The 14,667-nt window shown below is 44.9% G+C and overlaps 1 protein-coding gene across 6 annotated transcripts in view; it reads left to right on the top strand.

Annotated features, from left to right (window-relative positions):
• UNC13B (unc-13 homolog B) overlaps window positions 1-14,667 on the top strand; it is a 331,346-nt gene that overhangs the window by 286,410 nt on the left and 30,269 nt on the right. For 5 of the 6 annotated variants that reach the window (XM_036737948.1, XM_036737946.1, XM_036737947.1 and 2 more), the window contains 6 exons: window positions 2,047-2,125; window positions 4,768-4,842; window positions 5,094-5,313; window positions 11,270-11,497; window positions 12,348-12,489; window positions 13,657-13,826. In XM_036737948.1, coding sequence (XP_036593843.1) covers window positions 2,047-2,125; window positions 4,768-4,842; window positions 5,094-5,313; window positions 11,270-11,497; window positions 12,348-12,489; window positions 13,657-13,826 — 914 coding nt within the window. Of the gene's footprint in view, window positions 1-2,046; window positions 2,126-4,019; window positions 4,026-4,767; window positions 4,843-5,093; window positions 5,314-11,269; window positions 11,498-12,347; window positions 12,490-13,656; window positions 13,827-14,667 lie in introns of all 6 variants that reach the window. The other variant, XM_036737945.1, reaches the window with a different exon arrangement.

The following is a 14,667-nucleotide window of genomic DNA, read 5'->3' as shown; positions in this document are numbered from 1 at the left end:
TGGAAATTGGACAGAGGAGTAGCTTCAAGAACCAGCATTGATGGTGGAGTTATCACACGACATTACATATGCCTAGAGTACCTCTCCTCGTCCCAAGGTCCCAGTGTCTCAATGGAGAGGGCAAGGGACCAGTCACGATTTAATAGCTAGTAGTCGTTGTTGGTTTTAACTATCAAGTACAAATACCAACCTCATTCTGAGACAATATGGTATTGTGGACTTAGAGTCAAGAGGGACCTGGGTTTAAAATCCCACCCCAGCTACTCAATATCTTTGTGACCCTATGTAAGTCATTTAACCCTTCTGAGTCTTATCTATAAAAAGGAAGAAGTTGGAATTGATATCCTTTCAGTTCCCTCCCTGCCTTCTTTTCTCTCTCCTCCCTCCTTCTCTTATTCCCTCTATCTTCCCTTCCTCCTTCCTTCCCTCTTTTGCCCTTCCTTCTCTATCTCCCTTTTTTCCTTTTCTCTTACCCACCTCTTTCCTTCCCTCCACTAAAATCTGACTCTGATGCTGCCTCATAGCCAAACAGCAAGCATAACCGTGAGCCTGGGTTCTTCTCGCTGTGCGCGTGCAGCTGCAAGCTCTGATGCATCCCATTAAGCTGGAAAGGCTTCTGTTATGCAACCATTGATGGCATATGTCTGTTGTCTTAGGAGCAATCTTGCTAAGTTTAAGGTGCCTTATCACTCTAAACTTTAGTTTAGTTGCCTAATAGTGAATTTTTGGCCATGACAATTCTAGAAGACTGTCTACCAAGTCGTGTAGGACTTATAATTTACATCAATGGGGAGTAGAGGAGTGTTCCTACTCCATTGATTCCTTGAAACATTGAAACTCTACTGCTATGTAGCGTCTTTTGTTTCATGTGGGTAAATCTATGTCCTAGATGTATTGTATTGCTCTGTGAGGGAGCTTATTTTCTCAATTCAGACTTGTTGAACTGAATACAAGAGAATCCCCTGCTTCTCTATCTCCAAGGGCTGTTCCCAGCCAAACCCTAGGACTGTTCCCAGTGCCTAGCTCCCATATGTAGAATGGTGACTCTTCAGGAGTCATGAGCCTTCAAAGCTGAAATAAGACTGTATCACAAGGTACTGAAGACATTAGAATATTGTGTTGGACAGTGATATTGGTCTGTACATGCTTAGGCTCTGGTTCCTACCATATGAGCTACCCACTCCCTTGGTTTCCTTTCCTGGTTCTCTTGATTTGGAAATGTTCATCAGGAGGACAAGCATGATGATTGCTTTTTTTCTTCTGGCTGTTGGGAATGTGAGGAGAGAGTTGAGTCATATTATAAAATTCCTAAAGACTCATCTCCTAAAACTGTCTAAATCATACCTTTCCTTAAGCAGGGGTTGCAGTTGGAGGGGCAGTGCCTGTGATCCATCCCTAAGAGTTGACTATGGAGTCTGCCAGTTTGAAATTGTGGCTGCCAGGAGCTTATTCCTGCTGTGAGTCTGTCACTAGCCAGAAGCCATAGATCTAAGAACTACCTGCTTGATGAATAAGTTAACAAATTTACCCTGAGTCCACCCATGTGTCCATCTGTGTGTCACCTGTGTCCTACCATGCTAGTTTTGGTGGAGAATTTCAAGAAAGGGAGAAAGTATGGTCCTTCCCTCATGGCTCTCACAGTCAAGTTGAAAGACTTGTCCATGCAACAGATCGTAAACATAGACTACAAGAAAGGAAACAATTCAGCACAATATTCAGAATCAGATTCCTAGCTGTCATCTGTCCTTACCACATCTGGAAAGTGCTGCCTGGGGAGATAATGAGCTTCCCATTGTTGGAAATGGAGCCTGAGGCTGAGTGACCACCTGCCAGGCATGCTGACTCCTACATGAACTGGGAAGTTGGCCTGGAGGACCTCTATGGTTCCTCCCACCCCTGAGGATCTGCGCTGTTATCTCCTTTATCCAGCTCTGCTGAAAGCCTTTGGCCATGGGGAAAACAACAAAAACAAATGAGCTAAATGGAGTGGAAATTCCTTGCATCTGGGGAATATTAGTTCTGAGTCTCTCTTTCTTCTTTCCCTAGGTCAGCTGGTGGGCTCTATGGCATTGACAGCATGCCAGACCTTCGCAAAAAGAAGCCACTTCCCCTCGTCAGTGACTTGGTAAGAGTTGTTCAGACCTGATCTCAGAAATAGACCCAAGGTACAAGTGATATCTCATTGTAGAATCTGACATGTGTTGGTCACTTGGTCTCATTTTTTATGATGACTGAGTTCCCAGCAATGGCCTGATGACAATTTGCTAATGACTCTTTCTTGAACAGATGCTAAATAGCTCTTGTGGAAGAGACTGGCCTAATTGATGCTTGACCCTTCCCAAAAGCATGTTATGAGAAGAAACCTCAGTACATGGCCTCAGTGGGGCACAAGTCTTCCTGGGAACACATGTGGAATGGGATCCTAGCCCATCAAGGGAGCGTATTGGGAAAATGAATCCTCATTGTGGTCTCAGTGACCCCTCTGCTTTTTTCTGGAAGCATATCTAAAGAAGGGACATAGTAGCTGGCCTCAGAGGAGCCCTTTGCCTAGCCTCTATGCATCCCCAGGAATTATATTCTAGTTGTCCTCCTTGGTCAGGATCTATTGTTGGGATACATTTGGGCTGAATTAGGGGATTAGCCTTCACACTTTCTAGGCTTTCTATAAGACTCCTCGATTATATTGAATGACATTTGCTCATTAGCTATATACTTAGAGACAGAGCTTGAGGATTTGTGCAGTTGAGGGGTTAGTTTCCTAAAATCTATCTCACACTATTAGACTTCCTCTAAAACCTGAGGGTTTCTGAGGGAGCTGGCTCTGAAGCTGAAAGGTCAAAGGATCCTTGCCAGTCTCTCTTATTGTGCTAGATAAGATCAGCCCTCTTTTCCTTAGGTCTCCAGGATGAAACCTCTACCCTCCCTTTCTTTCCTCTCTCCCTCCCAACGTATACCTCTGACATGCCCTTCAGCCAGATTTCTGGGGCTAGAGTCCCATTGCCATCCAGGCTTTGATGGTTGGGTGACTTGCTTCAAGGTCACGCGCTGAGTAAGGACACATTCAGACCCAAGTCTTACGACTCCAACTCCAGATTTGTTTCCACTACATTGTGTTTCCTCTAGAGATATGTGGTATAGAGACCCTGCTTTGTTTCCCCAGGGTCCCATAGCAGGCTCTTTCCTGTCTTCTGCTAAGAGTCAATTAACTCTTCTGGATTTTTTTTCTCCTTTCCTCTCCTTACACCTTTCCTCTTCTACCTTCTTGGGTGGCAATCCAACTCCTATGACATGGGGCAGAGAATTCTGGTCCCTATAGCTGCCCAAACCAGCAGTATATTTTCCTGTTGGACTGAGGGGTTGAGACTTTGTCTATTTTAAAAGATGGTAAACAGAACCAACTGTCTCTCTGTTGTGAAACCACTAAGCTCCTTTTCCAGATGACTTCTTTTCTTCTTTCCTTTCTTCCAGTTATACCTTCAAGCCTGGTTCTCCTCCTGCTTAGTCAGTCACCAACTATCTCTCTCTGGACAGGGTTTGTCTAAGGGCCCCTTCCTCCATGAAGGGTACTTCTTGCCCTTCTCAGGAATTGGGACTCTGGATTTGCCCATACTGTGCCTATCCCAGGGATTAAGTGGAAAGCTTCAACAAGAGACCTGTAGGGTTTAGACTGCAGAATCCTCCTTGGCTCTCCAGCCCCTTATTCTATCTACATGGGCTTTCCTTTCATCCCTTCTGACCCTGGTTTTCTGGGCATAGTATTGGGTCCTTATCCTGGCTCAGCCAATAACCTCAGACACTGTGAAATCAGTACCTCTAGTCCTTTATGTTGCAGGACCCTGTCCTAGCACAAATGATACAAATTCCCGAGGTCTAGGCTTGAGACAGGTTTGTCTGAGGACAGAAGGGGTTTTGGACAGAAGGTCAATGGCAAACCCTGCTTGGTTTATCCCTTTAAATGCAACCTTCACTGCTGGAGCATTAATATCCTATTGTTCCTTTCTCTGCTCTCCTCTCAACAGGCCATGGTGAGTGTACTCAGAGTTCTCTCCCTTCCTAGCATCCATAGACCATGCCATTGTGTGTCCTTTCCCAACCTTTGCTCTTGTTTTAGTTTGATATTGTGAAGTGTGCCTGTAGCCACCACTTCACTGACATAAGCCAGCCCTTAGCAGGGCAGGTGGCTGTCCTTGGGGTGAAACCTTCGGCCTCACTGTCATTCATTTTCGGTTGCCTTCTGTGCTGCGTGTTGGATTTCTGAATGCTGTCATTTTTCTGGGGGCTTTGGGTCCTAGGGGTTGGTACCAAGGGTGAGAAGTGTCAGTAAAGCTCCAAAAGGTGGTTTTGTAGTCACTGTTTTCAGTTATGATCACTACATGTTATTTAGACACATTCAGATGCAAGTTTCTGTCTCACATCCCTGAACTGCATCTCTTGTCCACAGGCAGCTTTAGCTTTTGTACCATGAAGAGAAGAACATTTTAGAGCAATGGGGGAAAATGAAGCCCTTTGGACTATGTGCTTCTTAATCACTTCTGCTGTGGAGGCACAGGACGGGGTGGGGCATAGGAGGGATCTGTTAGGGCATAGTCTCCCTAAGAAGCTGAGACAAGGGGCAGCCAGCAGGAGCCTTGGCTTGGGGTCCTATGTCACTGGGACTTGGAAGCAGTGAATGATAGGACAAGCCTGTGTTGGGAACAGAGTAATTTGGTTCCCTGTATCCACCCCAGCTAGACCTTGACAGGGTTCATGGCCTGCTTCTTTTCACAGTCACTGGTCCAGTCCCGGAAAGCAGGAATCACTTCTGCATTGGCCACACGGACCTCCCTCAAAGATGAAGAACTGGTAAGCATCAGTTGACTTGAAGCTACATTTCTGTTCTGGTCTGAGTTCTGGGCTCTGGAGTAGAGCAAGTCCAGCCAAGCTAAGACCAATGACACAATTACTAGGAGCTCTCTTGCCGGGTCTGAAGGGAAAGCCAGCTTCTCCTGAGACTCTTGGTTGGTTATGTAAGGAAAAAAAAATCTTTGTTCTAGGATTTCCTTGCCTAGAGCTAAAGGCAGATGATGGGGTGTGGCATGATATGTATTTTTCAGAAATCTCACGTGTACAAGAAAACCCTTCAAGCCTTGATCTACCCTATCTCCTGTACCACTCCTCACAACTTTGAGGTATGGTCAGCCACCACACCTACCTACTGCTATGAATGTGAAGGCCTCCTGTGGGGCATTGCCCGGCAGGGCATGCGGTGCACTGAGTGTGGGGTGAAGTGCCATGAGAAGTGCCAGGATCTGCTCAATGCTGACTGCCTACAAAGTGAGTACTGCTGCCTGGGCCCACTTGAATTGGGGGTGGGCTGAAGGTGGTGGAGAAAAGGACTGACGGGCTCCGGGAAGGCAGCATCCTCAATAGTGGCTCTTCTAGCAACATGATTTCTCCTTATACTATTGCCAAGGGGATGCTCTGGGATGGTCCTTCTAGGCCCATTTGATCTGAAGTTCTTGCATCAGGAACTCCTTAGGCAGAGTTTTGAGGGTGTTATTATCTAGTGGCTGCTTTTAATGCTCTCCTAGGAGTCCTTTGGAAACATCACTGCTGGCTTGCTTGGGTCTTGGGGGTGCAGTTTGTTGTGGGGAGGTGATGAGTAGAGGAATGTGGACCTGAGAGATGTGTTCATACTTCACTGCCATCACTTCCCAAATGGCTTCGGTAAGCTCAACCCAGCATAGCCACCAAGGAGGAAGAAGAGTGCCTGTGGTAAATAGTGGGCATGTGGCTATGGGACTCTCGTGATACATATCCCACAACCTAGTCCCAGGAGTCAGGACAGGTAGTAGTTACTCTGATTCATCAGTGGAATCTCCCAGACAGGAAAGCCAGGAGTAGAAATTCTAAAAGAACTGATATCAGGAGAAAATGTACCTTTTGTGCTCCCAACTTCCCAAATCAATGACGGGATGTATAGCTTCGTTAGATGTGGGTTTTGGAAGAGTGCTGGAGCTGAGAAATCGGGAAAAGGAAAAGCAGAGAATTCACGTAAAAGGAAATGGTGGAGGCAATGGTGTCTCCTCTCTCGTTCTGTTCTCACTGTGGCTGAGCCTAAGCAAGAGCAGGGTCCGGGTGGTTTGGGATGCTTTCCTCCTCACCTTCAAGCCCAACATGAAACCTGCTTGGAAGGGAGGGAATTGATTTAAGCTCTCAGATTCTTTCAGATTAGGTTGTTCTCCTTTTTTCATAATAAAGATGCTTGACAATGAAAAATAATGTTAAGGTACAGAGCCCTCTTGACAGTGTAAACCTCCAGGCATGTTCTGTGGTACTAAAACAGATAAATATAGTGGGGACAGGTAGAGGATATCTCAGAGTGATGGGGCATGGTGCCTCCTGAAGGTTTTTCAAAAGCTTTTCACTCTCCTGAAGCTTCAGGAAAAGCCAAATCAAATTGGACTGATTGCTACTTTTGTTAAGGCTTCAGTTAGCTCAAGGTATTCAGGGGAGGCCAAGGGAACAGTTTGTGTGTAGACATCTTGAACACTTGATCTTTGGGACTCTTTACCATGAAAATTCTACTCCAAAGAGCAGTGCAGTTTCTTAGCTACAGTGTACCAGGGTCTAACGACCTGGGTGAAAATTCTGACTCTGCCACTTATTACGTGTATGCCTTCGGGCAAATCACCTAATCTCTCTGGGTCTCAGTTTCCTCAGTTGTTGAAATGGCAGGATTGAACTTGATAACATTGAAGGTCTGGTCCATGTCTAAATCTATAATCCTAAGGACCTTTTGCATTTCCCTCTATTACTTGTGTGATGAGCACTTGGGAAGAGGTCAAGAGCCTACAAGTTTGTCATCTCCGAGTTTCCCAAGAGTCTGTGTGGGTTTGTGGTTGGGGTTGTTACTGCTCCAGAGCCCAAACACAGTATATCCAAAGAGGTAAAGGGGCCTTTGTAATGAGGATATGTGTCACAGATTCAATTATGGTGTGTCTTACTTCAGCAGTTGAGTACAATCCCCTCTCCCCACAGCAGGCACAGGGATATATCACACCTTTTCTCCTCCCTCAGGGATAGGACTTCCTGTTTCCCTCATAGTCATTACCTGATGTTTTTGAAAGAGAGTGTCGCAAAGTGGAAAGAGCATTGGATTTGGAGTCAAAGGACCTGAGTTCAAATCCCTGCTCTACTCTTTACTAATGTGACCCTGGATAAATCACCTGGCCTCTCTGGGGCCTCAGTTTGTCTTTTTGTCTCTGATATGAGGGGTTGGACTAGATGAACTGAGTCTGATTACAGCTCCAGTTCTGTGGTCCTCTAATCAATGTTGTCTTTTCTCCATCACCTGTTGCAGAATGGGGTCTAATCTTACAGCTTCTTGCTTGCTTTTTTGTCTCTGATGCAAGCATCAAGTCCCTTGTGAATTTCTAAGGGTTTTTTATTGCTAGTAACACTTAAAACAGGTAGGTGATAAAAATAGCAAATGTGGAAGTTACAAAAAACCCTCACAATCTCACAATAAAATTTACCACTAGTATTCATTGGAGCGTAAGTAAAGATAGGCCTGATCTTAGCTCCTCTCTTGGCCTTGTCACTAGTACACCTTCCTTATTCTTGTCTTGAGAACAAGCAAGTCTCACCCAACCCTCTACACGTTTTTTTTATTTTTAAATCCAAATCCCAGTCCCATTTCCCTTCAGTAACAATGTCTCCATCATAGACTTTCTCCATTTTTTTCTTTCTTTCTCATGCAATCCCTCTAGAATCAGACAAAGACAAATGTAGATGCTGGGAGTATGTTTCCTTAGTTGCCTAAAGAACTCAAGTAAGATTGACCTTGGAGGAAACCGATGCTCTTTATGTCTGCATTTTCATACTTCACTTGGAAAATTTCCTGAGAAGTGCCTTATGGGTGAGGTCTGAGTGTTGAGGATTTCACTTGTGCTTCTAGCTTACAGACTGCTCACAGCACATAGAAATGTAGCCATGGTGTCATGGAGAACCATTGAGAAGGGCAGTGAAACAGAGCGGACCCAGGATTTAACCCCAGCTCCTTTACTTACTAGTTGTATGGTCTCCAACTACTTGTATGATCTGTTTCTCAGTTTTGTCATCTGTAAAGTGGGATAACAAGGCACGTACAACCTGCTTGGGCTGAGTTGTTACTGGAAATACGCTATGTAAACTTTAAAGCACTCTATAAACACGAGTAGTTGTTGCCATTGTTGTATAAGGAATGGATATGCTACTGAAGTTAAAGGGTCCAAAAGTGGGGTGAATGAGAAAAGCACAGGAAAGCGTGGAGATTCTTTGGGGAGTATATTAAAGGACAGATTGGCAGGGTTAACCCATCATGGCAGGATGAGGACAAGATGATTACTAGTCCACAAAGATTGGCATGACTGAAACCAAGTTTTAGGTCTCCTGTAGTGATGTTGGTTTCTAGGCTGCCATAGATGGAGCTGAACCTCGAGCCAGACACCTTTGCAAAGTCAGGGCCCAGCAGTGTGTCTGAGGCTTCTCTTGTGCTAGCTAGCTAGCTACATGACAACATCCCAGGTCTCTCGACCCCAGGGCTGCTTTTCTTCACGGATAGGGCATCTGATGTTCTTCTTTCCTCTGAGGCCCTTGTAATGACAATTTAGATTTAAAGATCTTTCCCACCCATCAATAGGCATCACAGGAAGCATTATTGCCTCACTAATACAGCCCGTTCCTCAGCTTCAATCTGAGAAAGCAAAACCTTGGATGGGACACTAGCTCCTTTTGCATTCTCCTTTGGAGGAGCTGGGCTCCCAGCCTCCAGTGAAACAGTCCTGGGGGGGGACCACTGCACCTCCTGTGAGATTAGATGTAGATGAACTTAATCAATAGGGAATTCTGAGTTGCTGTAGGCTATTAGGATAAGAGGTTGTTCCTGTTATCTCATCTGGAAGAGAACATAGGCAGAGCCATTTGAGGGAGAAAGGTATGTTAGTTCCTCCTATGGGAAACCTAATTCTAGTTTCATACTATGGAGGAATTGTGGGTCCATTTTAGTTCTCAGAGCATCCTGGGAAAGCCTTGGCAGCCTTTCTGTGACCAGAGAATGTCTCTGAAGTGAAATCCATGTAAGAATGACAGCCAGGACCATTTTTAAGGAAGATGACCCCAAGCTGTATCCTTTTCTTTGTTTATACTATGTCCCTACAGCTATAGTCCTTCAAATGAAACCCTAAATGATGAATGAAGTTTGACACAGGATATAGGAGCCCTGTAGAAGAGCAGAGAACCCAACCATAGGTACTCAGATGTTTGCTGAATGAGGATGTCCAGAGAGAAAGGATACCCTGGGCTGGCAGCAGATCTTGTTGCCCATTACTATTGGGCCCCAATGAGCAGCTGAGCTCCTGAAAACCAACAGCACAGAAACATTTAGAGTGATGACAGGAGGGGGCTTTGATTCTAGGAAGCTTACTCTGGAATTGCCAGAATCCAAATCACAAGGAGAGAGGAACTTGACTCATAAGGAATTGGTATTATAGTGCCAGGGAAAACTCTGAGGGGGCTGGGTGCATGCACCGTAGCCATCTGTCACCATTCTTTTACTTACCTGGTTCTGAATCAATACCATGTTGGCCACTTGTGGATCTGACATTTATAGGGAAGAAGAAAAAACAAAATTAGAGGACTTGCTTTAAAGGACCGTTAAGGATAGACCAAAGTGAGCCGCCATTTTGTAAGGCAAGTAGGATGTCTGAATCAGCAAACAAGTACTTATTGAATAAAAGGTCCATGTTAGCCCTATTCTAGGCACTGTAGGGGATACAGAAGAAATGTGGGATGTAATATCTCCCTTTAAGAGACTTATAAGTGGGGAGGCAAGGTTTACAGGAAACTACAAACAGGCTAAATCTTGGAAATTTACTTCCCAGGTTTTGTTGAAGAGATGGGGCAGTATGAGGAGAATGTTTCACTCAGTATCACCCATGATCAATGTGTCAGTTGGTTTTACTTAATTGAATTTTTTTTTACTACAAAGAAAAGCTTGTTGAGTTTGGGTGGCAGGTCATGGAGGGAAAATGTCTACTGAGAAATGACTGTGATATGAAAACGATGAATCTAAATTAAAAAAATAATAGGACAGCAGAGGCTAAATGACTCTCTTGAAGGGAGGGCAGAGGGGAAGGGAGTACCAAGAAAACGAGGTAGGGTAGCTGGATAGGGACACATTATGGAGACCATGAAGGTGAATTGAGGTATTCAGATTTTGATAGTAGATAGTTGAAAGCTATCTAAAGTTTTTGAGTAGAGGTATAATATGATGAAAATAAACTCTTAAGTTTCTTCTTTCCCTAGACACCAAATGCTTGAAATAGGTGAGAAAACCAATCAAGAACCGGGTATAGGCTCCATTTTTAGTCCCAGTTATTAAGCTAATATATGTTGGCAACTTGGATCGCTTCTGTTTGTGGGCTCCTTATCAGTATAGCCCATGGTTATGAATTGGCCAGCATAGATCCAAAGACTGGACTGTCTCCATCTCTGAACTTCCAGGCAAACCTTGGCACTAGTTCTTCTTGGTGGTTTGGCCATTAGAACAGAGATTGGGAATGTGCAAGTTTGTACTCTGTGCCCATTGGAAGCCGAGCCCTGTTCTGGGCAATGGTATGAGGCAGACAGAAGAAGAAAAATATGTGATTCCTGCCTTTATAGAACCCATAGTCTATTTGGAGATGAAAAGCTCACATAGATGAAACAATTCCATCACTTCCCCTTACCTCCCCTCCCCTAGTTCAGAAGTGCTACTTAGAATGCCCTGCATTTATATTAATCTTTATTATGACTTCGAGTAAGGGTTGGATTATTAGCTACTGTTGTGATACCTCAAGCCCACCCCATACCTTTATTGCTAGGCTCTCTGCTCACTAAACAATTGGATTTCTTCTCTTTAGTTCATCCGTACCTGAATCACTTAGGGGACTCACTGGCCACTGGAGCTAGGGAGTGTCTGTTAGTTCTGATATGAGGAGGCTTTTGTTCTCTGATTTCCTTGAGCAGCATGAGGAATATTTACAAAGTCATATAGGGATTAGCCTTTAACCTTGAGACAAATTCTCCTTTGTGTCCTAAATCCATCTCAGAGTGTCCTTATGATATCAACTGAAGGAAAGTAGTTTCTTCTAGGTCTAGAACCCCACTCTTATTCTTCAGCTAAACCTATATCTATCCATCCCTTGTGTCAGAAACTTGCCTTCGCCCCAAGTGGGCATGTTAATTGAGATTTCTGGCCACCTCTCAGGGGCAGCAGAGAAAAGCTGCAAGCATGGAGCTGAGGACCGGACTCAGAACATCATCATGGCTATGAAGGATCGCATGAAAATCCGTGAGCGGAATAAGCCAGAAATTTTTGATGTTATCCGAGATGTCTTTACTGTGAGCAAAGTTGCCCATGCACAGCAGATGAAGACAGTGAAGCAGAGTGTGCTAGATGGTACCTCCAAATGGTCAGCCAAGATCACTATCACTGGTAAGGGGAGAGATTGGGGTTAGGGCACAGAAAGAAATAGAGGGAGGTGGCATTGGGGGTAAGGAGGGGGAAAACTGGAATGGGTAAGATCTGCAACACTGGTAAAAATAGGGAGAGGGTATGGAGGAATGGAAGGTTTGGTGGATGAAAGACAATTATAGAGCCTAGGGAGAGAGTAGATACAGGGAGTAATGGCAGGAAAAATAACGAATTCACTGAATGTATGCTATGTGTTTAGCCCAGGACTAGGCACTGTGGGGGAGACACAGTTGGCATAGTTATTGCTCTCAAAGAATTCACCTCCTTCTTAGGGAAACTTCCATGGGTGAGAAGTTAAATGACACTACCAAAATTAAATTACGGTGTTAAGAGATAGCACAAGACAGAACATGATTAATTATTAAGTAAAGGGCACAAAGGTGGAATATGTTGAGTTCAGGAAATAAGATGATGTGTGGGCTTTATTAGTCAAGGAAAAACTCCACAGAAGAAGAGGAATGGGGCCTGATCTGGGCCTTGAATTAGTCTCCTGTTTGCTGAAGGGGACTATGGTGAATGGTTGGCCTGTAAGGAGGGAACAATCTCTCATCCTCCTGGAAAAGTAAGTAAAATACATAGAATCAGCACCCCACTGTAGGAGGGGAATATCTTAGGAAAGGAGATTAAGTAGACAAGGAGGAATGGTATTGAGTGGGAATGTCTCTGGTTCCTGCCTTGGAGTTCCCTGCATTGGCTGAGCTTCTCCGCAGATGCTGCTCCTTATGCCAGCACTAGCTTGATTTTAGGATGGTGTTGTGCCCTGGGGAATCATGTTTTGTAGCTTCATCCTTGTTCCATGCTTGCCTTGTAGTGGTATGTGCTCAGGGTCTGCAGGCCAAGGATAAGACTGGCTCCAGTGACCCCTATGTCACCGTGCAAGTTGGAAAAACAAAGAAACGAACAAAGACCATTTTTGGCAACCTGAATCCTGTTTGGGAGGAGAAGTTCCATTTGTAAGTGGCCAAGGAGGAATGCTTAGTTTGGCTGGTGAAACTGAGAGCTATAATGCGCAGAGCTCCCAAAAACAGGGAAAGACCTATTTTGCCATAAGGTCAGAGCTTCTCTTGCTGTTTCCTAGAACTTGAACAGGCTTGGGGAGGAAAAAGGAGAATGTGAGCAAAGCAAGCTGATTCTCCCCTATTTAATTTTGGCTGTGGCTACTGCTGTTTCTTTCTTCCTTAGTTCCTTCTCCCAGATGTATTACCTCCAGCTTCCAATTAACCATTGCGTCTTTAGCAGATATAACACACTTCCCTGGTGTAGCCAAGAAAGCTTTTATTGCACAGCTGGGTGACAGACATGGGGCTGCAGACCAACAATAGGAATCCAAACAGGAATGACCATTTGTTGGGTATGCTATTGAGGGGATGCCTGTTCAGGTATTGGTAGGATTAGATGGCCTCTGAGGGTCCCTTCCAACTCTGGGACTCTGATTCTGGGAGTATTTCAAGGAAAGGAAGCTGAAAGACCTCTTCTTCTGAATCAAGTTATCTCTGGTTTGTATATGGAAGCACAGGTGGACGTTTATTTCTCCTCAGTTGCTCTGCTTTCACTCCCTCCTTCCAACTCATTTTCCCAGTGTTCCAAGTAGTGTTGGTGGCCAATAAACCCTGGGTACTTGATGTCTCCTTTCTGCCCATGACACTCAGATACAGTCCAAAGTCATTGGCTTTCAGGGATTTCCTTGATCCCTGGACAGACAACCTTTTCCCTGCTTCTCCCCAGAGCCCATCTTCTTCCCTCCCTTTCAAGACAGTGAAAGCATTAGCCTAATAGATAGCTTACTCAGATCCCTGCCCAAGCCACAGAGAAGGCACTTGTCTTCTGCATTCCCCCTAGTTAGAAAACATAACCTCAAGTAGAATTGGACAGTTCTACTCTACTGGAAAGACTCATTCTCTAATAGGATCAAAGAAAGACAGATTGACATATAACTGAATACATCAGGAAAGATAGACTGCTCTCTGACTCTTCCTCTCGTGTCCTTCATTCAAGATGCTCTGTGTAACTTAGTGCTTGGGTGACAAAATGGAAAAGTCATAGCTGAATTTCAGCCCATAGGCATCTGTGCTGAATGTTAAGTAATTCTCCTTTGTGGCCATCTATCTATACTCCCACAGTGAGTGCCATAACTCCTCAGACCGAATCAAGGTACGAGTGTGGGATGAGGATGATGACATCAAGTCAAGAGTGAAGCAGCGGTTGAAGCGGGAGTCAGATGACTTTCTTGGCCAGACTATCATTGAAGTGCGAACCCTGAGTGGCGAGATGGATGTCTGGTACAACTTGGGTGAGGATCTGGGGCAGAGGATGTGGGCATTTCCTTTGAAAGAAGGAGAAGGCCAAGGGAAATTGTTTGGGAATAAACCCAAAGGACCCTGGACACAAAGGGAGAGACTTAACAGAAAGCTGTTTGGGACCCCTCTACCACCACTGAGGCAGATGTTTGTGAACTTGGCAGGGAAATTGTTATCATCACAGGTCACTTTCGGTGTGAGCACTGACTCTAGTGTACGTATCACCATCTATGCCAGCTATGTTGGGCCCTACATTTCCAGGACTGTGTCTGTCCCCTTCATGGCTTGTCCTAGTCTAGGACCTTCCAGTTATCCTTCCAGCTACTATCACCATCACCCTCAGTCTTCTAAGCAGCTCATCACCGTGGAGCTGAGGAAGGGAGGGGAGTTTGGGAATATCTCATTATTGGCAAAGAGCTTTGTCTTCTTAGAAAGAGTCTACAAGCCATCTCTGACTAAGAAAGAGACTGAGTTCTTTTGGGTGCCTAGCAACCCTTCTTACCATCCATTACTACCTCATTCTCCCTGTTACCATTCCATTTTCTCCTTCCCCCTGTTATGTTTTGGGAGCCAAGACTGAGAATTCCCAGTTAGTAGAATGCTAGTGACCATCTTTCCACCTGTCCTGTGCATACACATCCAGCTTCACTGAACCATGATGATCATAGCCTAAGTGGGGAGAGGCTTGGGCCAGTGCTGATTGGGTTTGCCCTAAGCTCCAGAAGCCCCCCGGACTCTGACATCTAAACTAGAAATTTCCAGTCCTCGTTACACCTGCCCAGTCTGCTATACATATTGGGCTTCATGTCTTTGTAAGGGTGATTACCCTTTTTA

This window comes from Trichosurus vulpecula, chromosome 9, assembly GCF_011100635.1.
Source record: "Trichosurus vulpecula isolate mTriVul1 chromosome 9, mTriVul1.pri, whole genome shotgun sequence".
NCBI classification, from domain to species: Eukaryota; Metazoa; Chordata; class Mammalia; order Diprotodontia; family Phalangeridae; genus Trichosurus; species Trichosurus vulpecula.
The sequence above is the reverse complement of the archived record's forward strand: the minus strand, read 5'-3'. Positions and strand labels throughout refer to the sequence as shown.